Source organism: Scyliorhinus canicula, chromosome 1 (genome assembly GCF_902713615.1).
Source record: "Scyliorhinus canicula chromosome 1, sScyCan1.1, whole genome shotgun sequence".
Taxonomy (NCBI): Eukaryota; Metazoa; Chordata; class Chondrichthyes; order Carcharhiniformes; family Scyliorhinidae; genus Scyliorhinus; species Scyliorhinus canicula.
In genome coordinates this window covers 299551222-299568299 of record NC_052146.1, presented here as the reverse complement: position 1 = coordinate 299568299, position 17078 = coordinate 299551222, and the positions used below count along the sequence as shown (strand labels likewise).

At 49.0% G+C, this 17078-nt stretch overlaps 1 protein-coding gene across 1 annotated transcript; it reads left to right on the top strand.

Moving 5' to 3' along the window:
* Positions 1-1314: 1314 nt before the first annotated feature.
* Positions 1315-15590, top strand: LOC119965045 (DNA-binding protein RFX6-like). Its single transcript, XM_038795310.1, has 9 exons — positions 1315-1408; positions 2548-2597; positions 2687-2787; positions 4150-4208; positions 4360-4510; positions 4897-4991; positions 9469-9586; positions 13769-13891; positions 15403-15590. The coding sequence occupies exons 2-9, from the start codon at positions 2578-2580 to the stop codon at positions 15588-15590; spliced, it is 855 nt and encodes a 284-aa protein (XP_038651238.1). The 5' UTR covers positions 1315-1408; positions 2548-2577.
* Positions 15591-17078: the final 1488 nt, after the last annotated feature.

Here is a 17078-nt window from a genome sequence, read left to right as displayed (position 1 = left end):
TTTTCCCCAGGTCGTGAGTCCGAAGCCAAGAACAGTTCCGGCAGAGTATTCATGGCCGTGAAGCAGAGTGACGATTCAGTCTAAAGTTTGAGAATTTCAAACGGTGTTGACTGTCGATCGATATTGAACACCTGCTGGGTCATTATCTGAGCTCCATCCTGCAGCCTTCCTCGTGTGTTTAAGGAGAAGTGGAAGCACAGCTTTGCCATTACGGTTTCAAACACCTCGCCACCGCTAACCCTTTGTGGGTGAGACAAGCTAATCGCATCATCTAAAACTGACACTGCTGTGGATTGAGAGCTACTTTATTGGCAGTCACAAGTTCGATATTAAACAAAGGCCCCCCGCCTGTCGGCTCTGGCTAAAGGTTCCATGGCCCTGTTCCAAGGAGGGTACAATTCTCCTGATCTTCTGGCCAGTATTTAACAATAATAATCTTTATTGTCACAAGTAGGCTGACATTAACACTGCAATGAGGTTACTGTGAAAAGCCCCGAGTCGCCACATTCCGGTGCCTGTTCGGCTACACAGACGGTGAATTCAGAATGTCCAATTCACCTAACAGCACGTCTTTCGGGACATGTGGGAGGAAACCGGAGCACCCGGAGGAAACCCACGCAGACACGGGGAGAACGTGCAGACTCCACATGGACAGTGACCAAGCCGGGAATCGAACCTGGGGTCCTGGAGCTGTGAAGCAACAGTGCTAACCACTGTGCTGCCATGCCGCCACGGAGTGTTGCCGAGGGACCGATGAACCAATCACCTGAAGGGTCGTCCTGTGTGTGCGGTGGCTGCCGCCCCGTATCAGAAGAAAGTACACCTCACACGCAATCCGTTTGTCGTGAAGTGTTTCAGGACATCCTCAGGAGGGGAAAGGTGCTATACAAATGCAACCTTGTGGGAGCGATGCGTTTTGAGAAGAAGGGGCCTCCTATTTGAAACTGAGATGCGGATAAATGTCTTTTTCCATCAGTGGCCACTGGTCTGTGAAGTTCCCTTCCCCAGAGGGCAGGGGATTCTGGGCCATTGTTTAGGCCGAGTTAGGGGGATTCCAGATGGGCAAGGGAATCAAAAGGGGTCGGGGGTCAATAAGAGAGTGGGGTTGAGGCCGCAATCATATCAAGACACAATCTAATCAAATGGTGGACCAGGGTCGAGGGGCTGAATGGCCTACGCCTGCTCCTAATTGTGCGTATGTTCTTTTAATTCTGTTGCTTATTGGATCCCGAATCCAGTTGTAAACTGCTGCTTCTCCCCCCCCCCCCCCCCCCCCCCCCCCCCAATGTCACAGGTTCCTGGTTTGCTGCTGCACTTTTGGCAAGGATTACCACGTCACCTCCACTCGCTGCTGAGAGAGGAGCTCATTGTCGATACCGTCGGCTTTTACGATTCCATTCTGTACAAGGTAACAGCTGGATACCGCTGCGATTCCTCTTGTTCAGGGTGTAATTGAACACATTAGGCATGAAATGAAAATCGCTTATTGTCACAAGTTGGCTTCAATGAAGTTACTGTGAAAGCATATGGCATGCTTGCCTTCATTGGCCGGGGCATTGAGTATAAGAATTGGCAAGTCATGTTGCAGCTGTAGAGAACCTTAGTTAGGCCACACTTGGAGTAATGTGTTCAATTCTGGTCGCCACACTACTAGAAGGATGTGGAGGCTTTAGAGAGGGTGCAGAAGAGATTTACCAGGATGTTGCCTGGTATGGAGGGCATTAGCTATGAGGAGCGGTTGAATAAACTCGGTTTGTTCTCACTGGAACGAAGGAGGTTGAGGGGGGACCTGATAGAGGTCTACAAAATTATGAGGTGCTTAGACAGAGTGGATAGTCAGAGGCTTTTCCCCAGGGTAGAGGGATAAATTACTAGGGGGCATTGGTTTAAGGTGCGGGGGACAAGGTTTACAGTGGACGTACGAGGCAAGTTTTTTACTTGAGGGTAGTGGGTGCCTGGAACTCGCTGCCGGAGGAGGTGGTGGAAGCAGGGACGATAGTGAGGTTTAAGGGGCATCTGGACAAATACATGAATAGGATGGGAATAGAGGGATACGGATCCCGGAAGTGTAGAAGATTTTAGTTTAGACGGGCAGCATGGTCGGCACGGGCTTGGAGGGCCGAAGGGCCTGTTCCTGTGTTGTACTTTTTTTTGTTCTTTGTTCTATGAGTGTGTCTGAAGACAGGGTGGAGGAGAAATGATCGATTTTCACATTTGAAGTGTTTTTTTCCAAACTTACATATTTGTTTTCCCAGATAGTTTTGAGCTCCATGGGCGGGAGGCCCTCTACAGGGGGCCAGCACGGCGCTGGAGCAGTTCGCGTCGCTCCAGCTGCCGATCCCGGCGCAAACTGTGCGCCACAGGATCCGCGCATGCGCCGATTCTCCGCTCTGTGGAGAACCGCCTGCCGGCGTCGGGGCGGAGTAAGCCGGTCGCGGGGATTCTCCGGCCCGGCCCAGGACTGGGAGAATCCCACCCTATTCAGGACTATAGCACTAGGTCAAATGTAACATCTGAAATATTCACAGACCATTTCATTTCTGACAGGCATTTATTGATGTCTTAATACCATCCTCAATGATGGACATACCAGAAGGGTAAGGCCCCATTTATAATCCTTGGGTATAAGTTATCAACACAAATTTTTAACCTGGAACACAAGTGCTGATCTGTTATCTACTTTCAGTTTAACTACAGAACTTATGAGCTTCACAAAGCAACTACCTGGGTGGTTGGCCTATTCTCTGGAGGGAATCTCACCTGGAATTCGGAGTAAAAAAACACAAGGTAGCATAACATTGAATAAATTCTCCTCGTGTATCTCTCTCATTCTTTTATAATGGTGGAAACCCCCACCCCGCCAGAGTTTAGTAAATGTTTGCCCAATCCTCCAGGGTGCAAGGTGTGTGCAGGATCCTCATAAAATAATCTTTCTTGTCACAAGTCGGCATTAACACTGCAATGACGTTACTGTGAAAAGTCCCGAATCACCACACTCCGGTGCCTGTTTGGGGACACCGAGGGAGAATTCAGAATGCCCAACTTACCTAACAAGCACGTCTTTCGGGACTTGTGGGAGGAAACCGGAGCACCCGGAGGAAACCCACGCAGACACGGGGAGAACGTGCAGACTCCGCACAGACAGTGACCCAAGCCGGGAATCGGACCTGGGTCCCTGGCGCTGTGAAGCAACCGTGGTAACCACTGTGCTACCGTGCCAGAGATATAAAAAAGATAGAAGCGATCAGAAGATGTGCTGCACAAATCAGTGTGGGAAATGCACCAGAATCACATCCTTGATCAATGATTTGGAATGGGAATGACTACAACAGGTTTGAAGGGCCAAATGGGTTCCTCCTGCTTCTATTTTCCATGTTTCAGAGCGGAGGAAGTCAAGGAGGGGGGGGTCCATAGAGGGAATTTGAAAACAAATGCTAGCGGCAACACGTCTAAAATAAACTGTTTACTGCTGTCATAATATACACCAGTATATCATGGTGCAGACACACACACTGATGGACACACACTGGGACCAATCAACATGCACAAACACCGCAGCCAATCACCAGTTAGAATACACGCACTATAAAGGCAGAGGGCACCACGGTTCCCGCTCATTCTGGGTGCTGCCTCTCAGTAGAACAAGAACTCATCAAGTCTAGCACAGACTCACAGCACGTGCTGAGAGATTCAACTGGTTCGGACAGGCACAGGTCTCTGGTTAAACTAGCATAGTGTAAACCCACAGTTATCGTATGTCGATTAGTTAATAGTTAGTTAATAAAATAGAGTTGAACCTCCCTCAGTGTTGGTAGTCTATGTTAACCTCGCAGGTCTGCATTATCCAACACTTCAACTGCGGAGTTAAAATAGCCCAGGCCTCACGCTGAGGAGTCCGAGGGAGATATCTGTCCCAAATTAAAAATCCCCCCACCCACCTGTCTCGATGGTGAGATTCCTTCTTCGATCATTCTTGTAGTTGGAACCCTTTCCTTAAACATTAAAACATTTTTAAAACTCCTTTTTTGAAGCGAAATGCAACCTCCTTTAAAAGTACACCTGCTGATGAGAGACATTTGTGGAACTCTGTTTTATAACGTGCCTTCTCCCCTGTCTCGGGCTAAGAGTTGTTTTTTTTATATATTCTAGTTGCCCGGACCACGCTAGGATTGATAAAGAGGCAGATCTCATTCCTGTACATTGCCCAGGTGAGAGGAGCAGGTTTACCTGTTCGTCTAGAAGGTGTGAGAGTGTGACCAGGTAGACAATGGGAATGAGCCAAGGCCATTCAACCCATCTAACCCGCACCGCTGTGGAGTAACTGTTCATCGATGTATTTTATTTACCTCTTCCTCACAGGTAGCAAGGTCAGTGCTATCAGACCAGAACCATGTGGCTTGTATGATGCAAGATTTGCTGGCGTTAGATTTGAACATTGCATTCAATCAACTTCACATGGCAGCCGGACCCAGAGATAGTTTCCCTGTGGACAAGTCATCAGTTCTCAAAGGTACATCGACGGTCTCAGGCCTGATGTTTTTACTTGTTCATGGGGATGCCGAAAGATGTGCTTGTTAGGTGAATTGGACATTCTGAATTCTCACTCTGTGTTACCCGAGTGCGGCAACTAGGAGATTTTCACAGTAACTTAATTGTTAATGTAAGCCTACTTGTGACAATAATAAAGATTATAAGGATGTGGGCCTGGGCCAGCATTTATTGTCCATTCCTGAGGGCATTAGGAATGAACCACATTGCTGTGGGTCTGGAGTCACATGCAGGCCAGACCAGATATGGGCGGCAGATTTCAGATAACCCTGGTGATGTTCGGCGAATGCTGGAATGTGAGTGAGCCTTCAACAGTTAGCATCAAACAATTCTTATCTTTACTTGCAGGTGTCAAAGAGTTTCAGTTACTTCTGCAGAAACCTGCGTCCATAGAGACCTTCACGAACTGGCTCGATAGCATTGTGGAGAAATACGTTTCAAAGGTATCGCACAATCCGGCAGCGCACAACTTCTTGAGTGACCATGGCAACTTCCCCTTGTAACAGAATTGTTAAATGCAATTAGCAATGGCAGTAAGGGCGGCACGGTGGCACAGTGGTTAGCATTGCTGCCTACGGCGCTGAGGACCCGGGTTCGAATCCCGGCCCTGGGTCACTGTCTGTGAGGAGTTTGCACATTCTCCCCGTGTCTGCGTGGGTTTCACCCCCACAACCCAAAGATGTGCAGGTTAGGTGGATTGGCCACGTTAAATTGCCCCTTAATTGAAAAAATGAATTGGATATTCTAAAATTTAAAAAAAAAAAAAAAAAAAAAAAAAAAAAGCAATGGCAGTAATAGCTTCTTTGAGAATTTGGAGGTAGTTTCGCCAGCACTTCGGGTTGAGGGCAGGGTCAGGGGAAATGCCGATTCGGGGGAGCCACGGGCGCAATTCTCCCCCCCCCCCCCCCACCACGCCGGGTGGGAGAATCGTGGGGGCGCTGAGCGAGTCCCGCCACGCCGCCCCAGCACCCGCACGCGATTCTCCCAGCCCCCCCAAAACGGCGCGCCAAGATTCACGGCAGGCCGCTCGGAGAATCGCTGCTCGCTGTTTGTAACGGGCGAGCGGCGATTCTCCGGCCCAAATGGGCCGAGCGGCCTGCCCAATACGACGGGTTCACACCGGCGCCAACCACACATGGTCGCTGCCGGCGTGAACAGCGCGTGAACGCTGCGGGGCCGGCCTCTGGGGGGGGGGGGGGGAGGGAGGATCGAGCACCGGGGAGGCGATCAAAAGGGGTCTGGCCCGTGATCGGTGCCCACCGATCGGCGGGCCGGTGTCTCTGAAGGATGCACTCCTTTCCTCCGCCACCCCGCAAGATCAATCCGACATTACTTGCGAGGCGCCCGCGGGGAGGACGGCAACCATTTACGCGGCGCCTCTTTTACACGGCGCCAAGGCCCGGCGTGCGTAAATGACTCGGTGCCGCTACTAGCCCCTCAGGGGTGGGAGAATAGGGGGCGAGGAGCGGCCTCCGACGCCGGAGTGAAACACTCCGGTTTTCACTCCGGCGTCGGCACTTAGTCTCACGTTGGGAGAATCCCGCCCCACACATTTGAGCCAGGGAAGTGGGACGGAAATGGGAGGAGAAGGGGATTAAGGCATTAAAAGATTTGGTTCTTGGGTGGTCGGTTTGCAGGATTGAGGGAGCTGGGAGCAGGGAGAAATGTTTAGATACATGCAGGTTCGGGATTTTGCCAGAAAGGAGATACAGAGCTTCCCGGTGGATCCGACCTCCACATTGCTGGAGGAGGTGCTGACGACAGGGAGACTGGAGAAGGGGGTAGTGTCAGCGGTTTATGGGGCTATTTTGGAAGAGGAGAAGGCTCCGCTGGAAGGGATCAAAGCAAAGTGGGAGGAAGAGTTGGGAGAGGATATGGAGGAGGGGTTCTGGTGTGAGGTGCCCTGGAGAATGAATGCCTCCACCTCGTGCGCGAGGTTGGGGCTGATACAGCTGAAGGTGGTGTATAGAGCGCACCTTACAAGGGCGAGGATGAGCTGGCTCTTTGAGGGGGTAGAAGATGTGTGTGAACGTTGCAGGGGAGGCTCCGCAAATCACGTTCACGTGTTTTGGTCCTGTCCAAAGCTGGAGGGTTACTGGAAGGAGGTTTTTAGGGTAATTTCTAAAATGGTGCACGTGAAAATGGACCCGGGCACTCGGGAGGCCATATTCGGGGTGTCGGACCGGCCGGGGTTAGAAACGGGTGCAGAGGCAGATGTTGTAGCCTTTGCCTCGTTGATCGCCCGAAGGCGGATCGTGATGGGATGGAGAGCAGCCTCTCCACCCTGTGCCCTGGCGTGGCGGGGGGACCTGTTGGAATTCTTGACTCTTGAGAAAGTTACGTTTGAGCTGAGGGGAAGGATGGAGGGGTTCTACAAGTCATGGGTGTGGTGATTGTGTATCAGTGTAGATGCAATACAACTGAGCAAGCACTAGAGGGAGCACGGGAGAGCTATAAATACAGAGGGACAGGAAGTGAGGACACACTTCACAGAAGGGGGACTTGGCAGCAGGACAGGCTGGCAGCATTTGAGGTAGCTGTAAGTTAAGGTCTGAAGACAGAACAAATTCACAATAAAGCATCTTCTCCAACTTTGAGACTACTAGCTTTATTAAGACACAAGAAACAACACAATGGGCATTATTCATTATGCACTTTCAAGAATTGGATAACATCAAACATTAGTGGGGGGGTGGTTGGGAGGGTTGGGGGGAGGGGAACTGTATGTGTAAATGGTGACTATGGGTAATCCCTGATTCCTTTTTGTCATTTGCTTATGTGAACATGCGGGCTAATGTTTGGGGGTTTGGTGGGAGGATGGATCGTTGTTATTGATGTGGGGATTGACATTACATTCATTACTGCTTATTGTTTATTGTTGGTGGGTGCAAATTTGGGAGAAAATGTGAAAGAGGAGAATAAAAATATTTATTTTAAAAACACAATGGCAGTAGCGAAGGAGTGCTGCAGGGGATGGGAATGCCATCTATCGGATAAAGCATTCACCTGAAAGACTGTCAGTGCTCTTTGGCAAAAGATCGCTCAGCACTACTTTGAAGAAAAGCAGTCCCTCTCGTCCTCTCCCAATATTTATATCGTGACCAACAACACTATGGGGGCAGCACGGTGGCGCAGTGGTTAGCATTGCTGCCTCACGGCGCCGAGGTCCCAGGTTCGATCCCGGCTCTGGGTCACTGTCCGTGTGGAGTTTGCACATTCTCCCCGTGTTTGCGTGGGTTTCACCCCCACAACCCAAAGATGTGCAGGCTAGGTGGATTGGCCACGCTAAATCTCCCCTTAATTGGAAAAAATGAATTGGGTACTCTAAAATTATAATTTACATTTTTTTTTTTAATTTTAAAATTTTAAATTAAAAGACCAACACTATGGAACAATTTATCTGATTACTTATAGCAATGCTGTGTGTCTACCCATAGAATCACCACAGTGGAGAAGGAGGCCATTCGGCCCATCGAGTCTGCACTGACCCTCACCAGGCACCCGCCCTATCCCTGCAACCCCACCCAACCTGCACATCCCTGGGCACGAAGGGATAATTTAGCATAGCCAATCCACCCAACCTGCACATCCCTGGGCACGAAGGGGTAATTTATCATGGCCAATCCACCTAACCTGCACATCTTTGGACTGTGGGAGGAAACCGGAGCACCCGGAGGAAACCCACGCAGAGATCAGGAGAACGTGTATGAGGCACAGTACCTCACACACGTGTGGGAGCAGACTGTACGCAAGTCGGCTGCTGTGTTTACTACATTACAACAGCAGCTATAGTGAGGTTGTGAAGCCATTCTGGGACACCCCGATATTGTAAACGGTGCTATAAAAATGCAACATCTTTCTTTCTCATTGCTCATCATAAACTCAATGTTCCTTCAAAAAGTGCCCCTTTAACCCCCTCAGACCGAAGTAGGGAAAATGCTAACTTCTTAGGTGTCTTTTCAAAACTGTAACTCGTATCTCTGGTAAACTGCACTTTCTTCTTATAACAAAGAAACAACAGAAGGGCAGCACGGTAGCACAGTGGTTAGAACTGTGGCTTCACATCTCCAGGGTCCCAGGTTCGAATCCGGCTTGAGTCACTGTCTGTGTGGAGTCTGCACGTTCTCATCGTGTCTGCGTGGGTTTCCTCCGGGTGCTCCGGTTTCCTCCCACAAATCCTGGAAGACGTGCTGTTAGGTAAATTGGACATTCTGAATTCTCCCTCTGCGTACCCGAACAGGCACCAGACTGTAGCGACTAGGGGCTTTTCACTGTAACTTCATTGCCATGTTAATGTAAGCCAGCTTGTACAATAAGAAAGATTATTATTATATATGTGTATATAAATATTTCACATTTTCAGGATGTCCCAGGCCACTCCACAGGCTTTGTCATGTAGTCAAACATAGCGATCACCAAACAGATCCCCACAAACAGCAAGAGATGGACATCCAGTCCATCTGTTTTTAGTGGTGTTGGTTTTGGGACCAAAGTTGGCCAAGACAAGTAGGAGAATTCCCCTAGCAGCTGTTCTCTGAATATATGGGACCTCCTACACCCACCTGAACGGGCAGACAACACCTCAGCTTAACATCCCATTCATAATTCAGCACCTCTGACAGTGAAGCACTCCCTCAGTACTGCACCGAGTGTGAGTCTGGATTACGCTCTGGGATTGGACTTCAACCTGCAGCCTTCTGACTCAGAGACCATTGAGTTGACATAGTAACGATGCCAGTACTCACAGCAGCCAGGGAAATCATTATCCCCTCCCAGCTATACATTAACTTCACCTTCAGCTTGTAGCTGGTGATGATTCTGACTCCATAAATGGACCATTAAATAAAACACAGCAGCTTAAACCGCTCTTTGTCCGATTGCCATTGGCTCTTTCTGACTGCGTCTTTTTGCTCTCCACAGTACCGTAAAGACAGGAAATCCCCTCTTCAGGATTGTGTACGGGTCCTGACTCTGCACTGGAACTTCCTGTCCTCCAAGATATTGCACGAGCTGACTCTCCGACAGGCAAGAAGCTGTGGTATGGAACAGCGCATCACCTCCAAACGCACCCCCTTATTGTCAAGGGTCATGGGTAGGCAGTGGGCAGCAAAGTGGAGCCGAGGGCCTGATTTTCCGGCCCTTTCTGCCAGTGGGATCTTCCAGTCCTGCCATCCCAATGGCAGCCCCTGCAGCAACAATCAATGGCAAAACGTCATTGAAACGTCTTCCGGGGCAGGAAGATCTCGCCATCGGCCAATGGCGAGCCGCTTCGCCACCGGAAAACACGCCGCAGGGGTGTGGAAAATCCCATCACAGTCAGATCCGTCATGATCTTATCGCATGGCGGAACAGGCTCGATGGGCTGAATGGCCTGCTCCTATCTCTTACCATCAAGGAAACACATTCAGACTCTACTTTGTTGGTTGAAAATTTAGGATTTTGATGAAGTGCAAATTTGCATTTATTCGGCACATTTCATGACCTCAGGTCCCTCAAAGTGCTCTGTGATGTGTTATGTACTCTGGGATAACACAGGCTGCAACTCGATGCAGCTTTGACCAAAAGATACTCCAGACTTTGAAGTAAGTTCAACGTGATTTATTGAACCATTAGCACAGTTGTCTATGAGTTTGACTCTCCTGCTAATCTTGCTGTAGTAACTCAGTCTAACTAACCAGTCTTCTCTCAGCCACGTGGTGGGTGTGATGCTTCCGATCTGCCCCTGTCCTTCTCACTAGGTGTCGCCTGTGGAAAGAGACAGAGCATGTGTGCCCTGTCCTTATATATGGGTTGTGTAATACCCCCTTGTGGTAGTGTCACCTCTGGGTGTCTTGACTGCCCATTGGCCGTGTCTATTCTATGTGTTGATTAGCTGTATGTCTGTGTGTCATGATGTCTCTGGTGCTCCCTGTAGTGTTTACTTAGTCGTAGTGTATTTACATTAACCCCTTGTGTATTTACAGTGATGCATATCACCACACTCTGCAGCCAGTGAAATACTTTTGAAGTGTCGCCACTGTAGGAACCACAACAGCCAGTTTGTGCACAGCAAGCTCCCAGTGATGTTGCTTCAGGGACGACTATTAATCGGGATGGGGGTCAGCGGGACAAGGAGTGGGTGGAAACAGCTGTTCATCTCAAAGTGGTGCCGAGGAATTTTTCACATCCACCTGAGAGAGCAGAAACGTCCTCGGTTCATCATCTCAGCAGCAAGACGGCATTTCCAATGGCACAGCACTCCCTCGATGCTGCACGGGAGGGCCAGCCTGGACTATGTGCTCAGGTCTCTGGATACAATGTTAACTCCTTCTGACTGAGAGACCAGAGTGCTCTCCATGGAGCCCAAATACCCAACGTTCACACCTATGGGTGGCACGGCAGCACAGTGGTTAACACTGTGGCTTCACAGTACCAGGGACCTGGGTTTGATTCCCGGCTTGGGTCACTGTGCGGAGTCTGCACGTTCTCTCAGAGTCTGTGTGGCCTTCCCGTACCAGCCTCCCCGAACAGGCGCCGGAATGTGGCGACTAGGGGCTTTTCACAGTAACTTCATTGAAGCCTACTTGTGACAATAAGCGATTTTCATTTTTCATTTCATTTCATTTTCCTCCGGGTGCTCCGGTTTCCTCCCACAAGTCCTGAAAGACGTGCTGTTAGGTGAATTGAACATTCTGAATTCTCCCTCTGTGTACCCGAACAGACGACGGAGTGTGGCAACTAGAGGATTTTCATAATAACCTTATTGTTAATGTAAGCCTATTTGTGACACTAATAAAGATTTAAAATTATTATTAAGCTCTGAGGGTAGCACGGTGGCGCAATGGTTAACACTGCAGCCTCGGGGCAGCACGGTGGTGCAGTGGGTTAGCCCTGTTGCCTCACGGCGCCGAGGTCCCAGGTTCGATCCCGGCTCTGGGTCACTGTCCGTGTGGAGTTTGCACATTCTCCCCGTGTTTGCGTGGGTTTCACCCCCACAACCCAAAGATGTGCAGGGTAGGTGAATTGGCCATGCTAAATTGCCCCTTAATTGGAAAAAAAAAATTAATTGGATACACTAAATTTAAAAAAAAAAAAAACACTGCAGCCTCACGGCGCTGAGGACCTGGGTTCGAATCCCGGCCCTGGGTCACTGTCCGTGCGGAGTTTGCACATTCTCCCCGTGTCTGCGTGGGCTTCACCCCCACAACCCAAAGATGTGTAGGGTGGGTGGATTGGCCACGCTAAATTGCCCCTTAATTGGAAAAAAAATAATTGGGTACTCTAAATTTAAAAAACATTATTAAGCTCTGCACTCGGAGGAGGTTTTGGGTGTCTTACCCCAATGGAATGATTACTTTATGTTTTAATTATGTAGAAACCAATAGGCCTGGAATATATTCCAAAGCGTAAACTTTCACAGAGCAATTTAACTGACCACAGTAAGAAGTCTTACAACACCAGGTTAAAGTCCAACATGTGCTCCGAAAGCTAGTGATTCGAAACAAACCTGTTGGACTTTAACCTGGTGTTGTAAGACGTCTTACTGTGCTCACCCCAGTCCAACGCCGGCGTCTCCAATTTAACTAATTTAACTGATGACATTCCCCGGACAGTATATTATCTGTTGTGTGCACACCTTGCATCATTTAATTTTACGACCTTGTGCAATTTTCCAGAGGTTAACACTTTCCACAATTACAGCTCTGCTGTTATGCGTGGCTCTTTCAACGCCCATTTCCACGCTGGAGTCAAGTGTCATTGCATCGTGGGAAGCACACTTTTTTTAAAGCATTTTTTAAAAAATGAAACCCCGAAAAAGACAGCAGGTATATCAGCATTATGAACATAGGAACAGGAGGAGGCCATTCAGCCCCCTTGAGACTGTCCAATTAGATCGTCGTCGGTCTGGGTCCGAATTTCACTGACCTACCTTAGTGATTTGACCCTTCAGATCCTTGAGAAACTAAACTCAGTTTTGAAATTTTCAATTGTCTCTCAGCTTTGTCAGCTTTTCGGGGGAAGAAAGTTCCAGAGTAAGCAACTGGATTTCCAACAGGTGCAATCGGTTTTGAATTAAAGAATGATACAAGGTAGAAGATGGCCATTCGGCCCATCGTGCCTGAGAGAGCTATCCAATCGTTCTCACTCCCCTGTCCTTTCCCACAGCCCAGCAAACCTCGCCCCTTCAAGTAGATAATGAAGGGGCAATTTAGCGTGGCCAATCCACCCACCCTGCACATCTTTGGATTGTGGGGGGTGAATGTGTAAACTCCACACGGACAGTGACCCAGGGTTGGGATCAAACCTGCGACCTCGGTGCCGTGAGGCAGCAGTGCTAGCCACTGCGCCATCGTGCTACCAAGTATATCCATTTTAACCACGGAGCTTCTTTCAGTCGCCTCCCACAGCCTCAGAAAACCGTGTCTATCCATTTACTTACAGACAGCCTGTGAAAACAAAACTCAAGGCCTTTTACTGTCCTCATTTGAACCTTTATTCTGGCTACACTCTATGTTTACAATCCAATCTTATATTCCTGGACAGTACACAAGGGAACAATGGTAGCCGTCCAATTGGCAAATGGTCCCTCACCAGGGACTTGAGCACAAACATTAACACTGATTCTTCACTGTGATAATGAGTGAGTGCAGCACTGTCAGAAGTGCTGGCTTTTGGATAAGATGTTACACCGAGGCCCCGTCTGCCCTCTGGGGTGGCCGTAACAGACCCTCTGGCACTATTTTGAAGAGTTAGCAGTGGAGCTATCCCCGGTGTCCTGTACCGATATTAATCCCTGGGTCAACATCACAAAAACACTCCAGCTGGTCATGATTGCATTTGCCGTTTGTGGGAGCTTGCTGGGCACAAATTGGCTGCCGCTTTTCCTACATTACAACAGTGACTCCACTTCAAAAGTACTTAATTGGCTGTAAAACCAGAGGCTGGTCACGAGAAGGGCTACACAAATGCGAGACTTCATTTCCGTGTTTGTCTGACCTTCTCTGATTCTTCCTTCAAGCGTCCTATACCTTCATCCACGTTTCTGTGTCCTTGCTGGGTGGAAATGAAGACTTACCTCACTCTCTCCTACTCATAACGTCTTTCTCAGGGTGCTCAGCGTTACTTCCTGCTTCATATTGTCTTCTCTACTGTCCTTTCCAACCAGTGATCTCCTGCATGAGGGAGCGCCGGACCTCACATTGACAAAATGCAAAGGCTCTCCTCTGCTTTCCAACTGCAGGTTCCTTCATTGTGATCCATACCCTGTGTGAGGAATATCTGAACCTCATCCTCGGCACACTGGCTGTTCAGCAGACGGAGGAAGAGCTGCTACGATCATTCCAAACACATTCCAAGAAACCAGGTTTGACGCTGCAGCAGCTCAGAGAATCTAACAAGGACCAAAGCAGGCCATTCGATCCATTACTCTTGTGCCAGCTCTTTGTATCCACTGGTCCCACTCGCTTGTTCTTTCCCCCGCCCTCCCTGCAAATGTTTCCGTGTCATTCCGGGCAAAGGATTATTTCCTTTTGTTATTCCACATTATTGGTTCTACAATCAGAAAACTTTGACTCCTACTTAGCAACCCAATTCCAAAAGAAGGGAGAACGGGCTTTAATTTTTCCTCTTCAACAGTCTTTGAATTTGATCAAAATAGCTCAATAAAAGGATGTAACACCGGGGGAGGGTGCAGACAAAGGCCAGAAATCTCCAGCCGTTAGGATTCGCTGTTCTCGCCGGCTCCAGGCGGAATAGGGTGATAGATTCCCGCCGCCATCGAACGCGCTGCCAAGAAACACGCGACTGGGGGACCGGAGAATCCCACCCAAACTTTACAAGGATGATACCAGAAATACAAAAGGATGCTATCAGGAATAGATTGACAGGCTGCGTGTCTTTCCCGTGGAAGGGGAAGGCCGCGGAGTGACCCAATAGATAGCTTTAAAATTCGGAAAGGTTTCGATTGAGTGGATAGCGCGAGAATGTTTCCCCTTTTAGGGGAGACCATAACTAGAAACCCTCAATATAATGTCCTCAATATAAAGTTCTTTACCCAGAGAGCAGTGAGAGTGTGGAACTCGCTACCACAGTTGAGGTGAAGAGTGTTTGTTGGGAATCTGGACAAAGCATATGAGGGGGAAGGGAACAAAGGGTTACCATTATAGATTTAGGTGGAAAAGGATGGGAGGAAGCTTGAGTGGAGAATAAAGACCAGAATGGACTGGTTGAGCTGGATAGCTCTGTGCTGGATATACTCTGTGGTGGTGACTTACAGTTTACTCCGGGAGTCTAAGTTGCTGTGGCAACATGGATTTCATAGTCAGGAGCTATGAATGGTGATGGTGGAGACTTCAACGTTCTTCCCATCGCATGACTGATCCTGCTCTCCCTGCCTATCACGGAGAATCCAGCCCCTTTGTTTCTTCTACTCTCTATGTTCCCAGAGTGACTTTCTCTCCCAATATTCCCGTGTAACATTTACCCTAGTATTCCCAAAGTGACATTCTCTCGCGGTATTCCAAGCAGAACATTCTACTCCCAATATCGCCAGAGTGATATTCATTCCCATATTCCCAGCATAAAATTTTCCTCCAGTGTTCCCAGAGTGACATTCTTTCCCAATATTATTGTGCAACATTTTCCTTCAGTATTCCAAGAGGCAATTTTCTCCCAGTATTCACAGTGTAACATATTACTCCTAATATTCCCAAAAGTGACATTTGCCCCCAATATTCCTCGGGTGTTATTCACTTCCCATATTCCCGGAGTGACATTCTCTCCCAGTATCTCTCGAGTGGCATTCTTCCCCAGTTTTCCCAGTGTCACATCTTATGCCCAATATTCCCAGAGTGACATTTTCTTCCATATTCCCAGGGTCACATTTTACTCCCAATGTTCCCAGAGTGACATTCTCTGGCAGTAGAGTGGCATTCTTCTCCCGTTTCCCCAGTGTGACATATCATTTCCAATATTCCTCGAGTGACATTCTCTCCCGTATTCCCAGTGTGACACTTTACTCCCAGTGTTCCCAGACTCACATTCATCCAGTGTTCCTAGAGTGAAAGTTTCCCTCCCCCCCCCCACCCCTCCTGTCACTCCTCTCCCCGCTAGCTAATGGAATCTGTGCTCGGGATAAATTGGGAATCAGTTGGGAAATCCACTGATGATTCGCATATAATTTACAGGAATGGTATTCCGGCAGACCTCGGGATCAACTCACTCGCTCCGGGGTCTATCAGCTCCCTCTCGGCCTGGATCTGACGTCGAGCCCGTCACGTGTGCCAGCGCGTTCCGTGCCCCTCGCAAGGACACCCCGTGGTCACGAGGTGCCGCGGGGGGCCCAGCGCTGCAGATGGATGCCCATTTCACCGCCACCTCCGTATGCCGCGGGAATAATTCGGGCTCGCCGACATCTTTGCCAACCGACGCTCCCGGGGCCATTAAAGGGTTCTCGCCCTCACCCCCGGTGGAACCTAACCTGCCATCTTGGAATAAGGAATATCATCCCAGTGGGGGGCTCGAAAGTCTCTGGGATCCCCAAAGAGTTCATCAGGGATCACTGCTCTGCATGGGCAAGGGGGACCAACGCTCCGGCAGATATACCCACAGCAGCAGCGGATTCGAGTGTGATTTTACTCCCAATCTTTACCAAGGAGAATTGTGCTCCCAGGATCAAGGGATACCTCCAGGTAAGGCCTGATGTAGATTCTAGCTATTTGACAATTGAATCGAGGCGATAACGTAAGCTGTAACTCAGCGTCAACAAAACACAAATACTGTGAAATATATCAACAGAGAATTCGGGAAATACTCAGCAGGCGTGGTGTAGTGGTAATGTCACTGGACTAGTAATCCACTAATGTCACTGGACTAGTAATCCACTAATGTCACTGGACTAGTAATCCCCTAATGTCACTGGACTAGTTATCCACTAATGTCACTGGACTAGTTATCCACTAATGTCACTGGACTAGTAATCCAGGAACCCAGGCTAATGCTCGAGGGACAACCGCCACACACAAAAATTCAACTGCAAGGTAGCCTCAGTGATAAAACTTTCATCGATTGTCGTAAAAACCCATCTGGTTCACTAATGTCCTTCGGGGAAGGAAATCTGCCGTCCTTACTCGGTCTGGCCTACATGTGACTCCAGACCCACAGCAATGTGGTTGCTGCTCAACTGCCCCCTGACATGGCCCAGCCGGCCATTCAGTTCAAGGGCAATTAGGGAGGGACAACAAATCCTGGCCTTGCCGCGATGCCCACATCCCGAGAAAGAATTTTTAAAAAAAAAATCTGTGGCCAGGGAAAAACCGAGGGAAAAAGTCGATTAGCCTTTGTCAAAATGGAGTTTCTCTCTCTCTCTCTCTCCACAATTGATTAAGGGACCTGCTGAACCTTTGCAACATTTTCTCTTTCGAGTTGAGTGGTAACGCACTTATCTCACAGACAGGTGGCCATTAGTTCAGGACCCATTCTGGATACTTAATCACATAATTGAGGCTGAGGCGATACTGATGGTGTGTAGCACTGCCAGAGAGGCAGACATT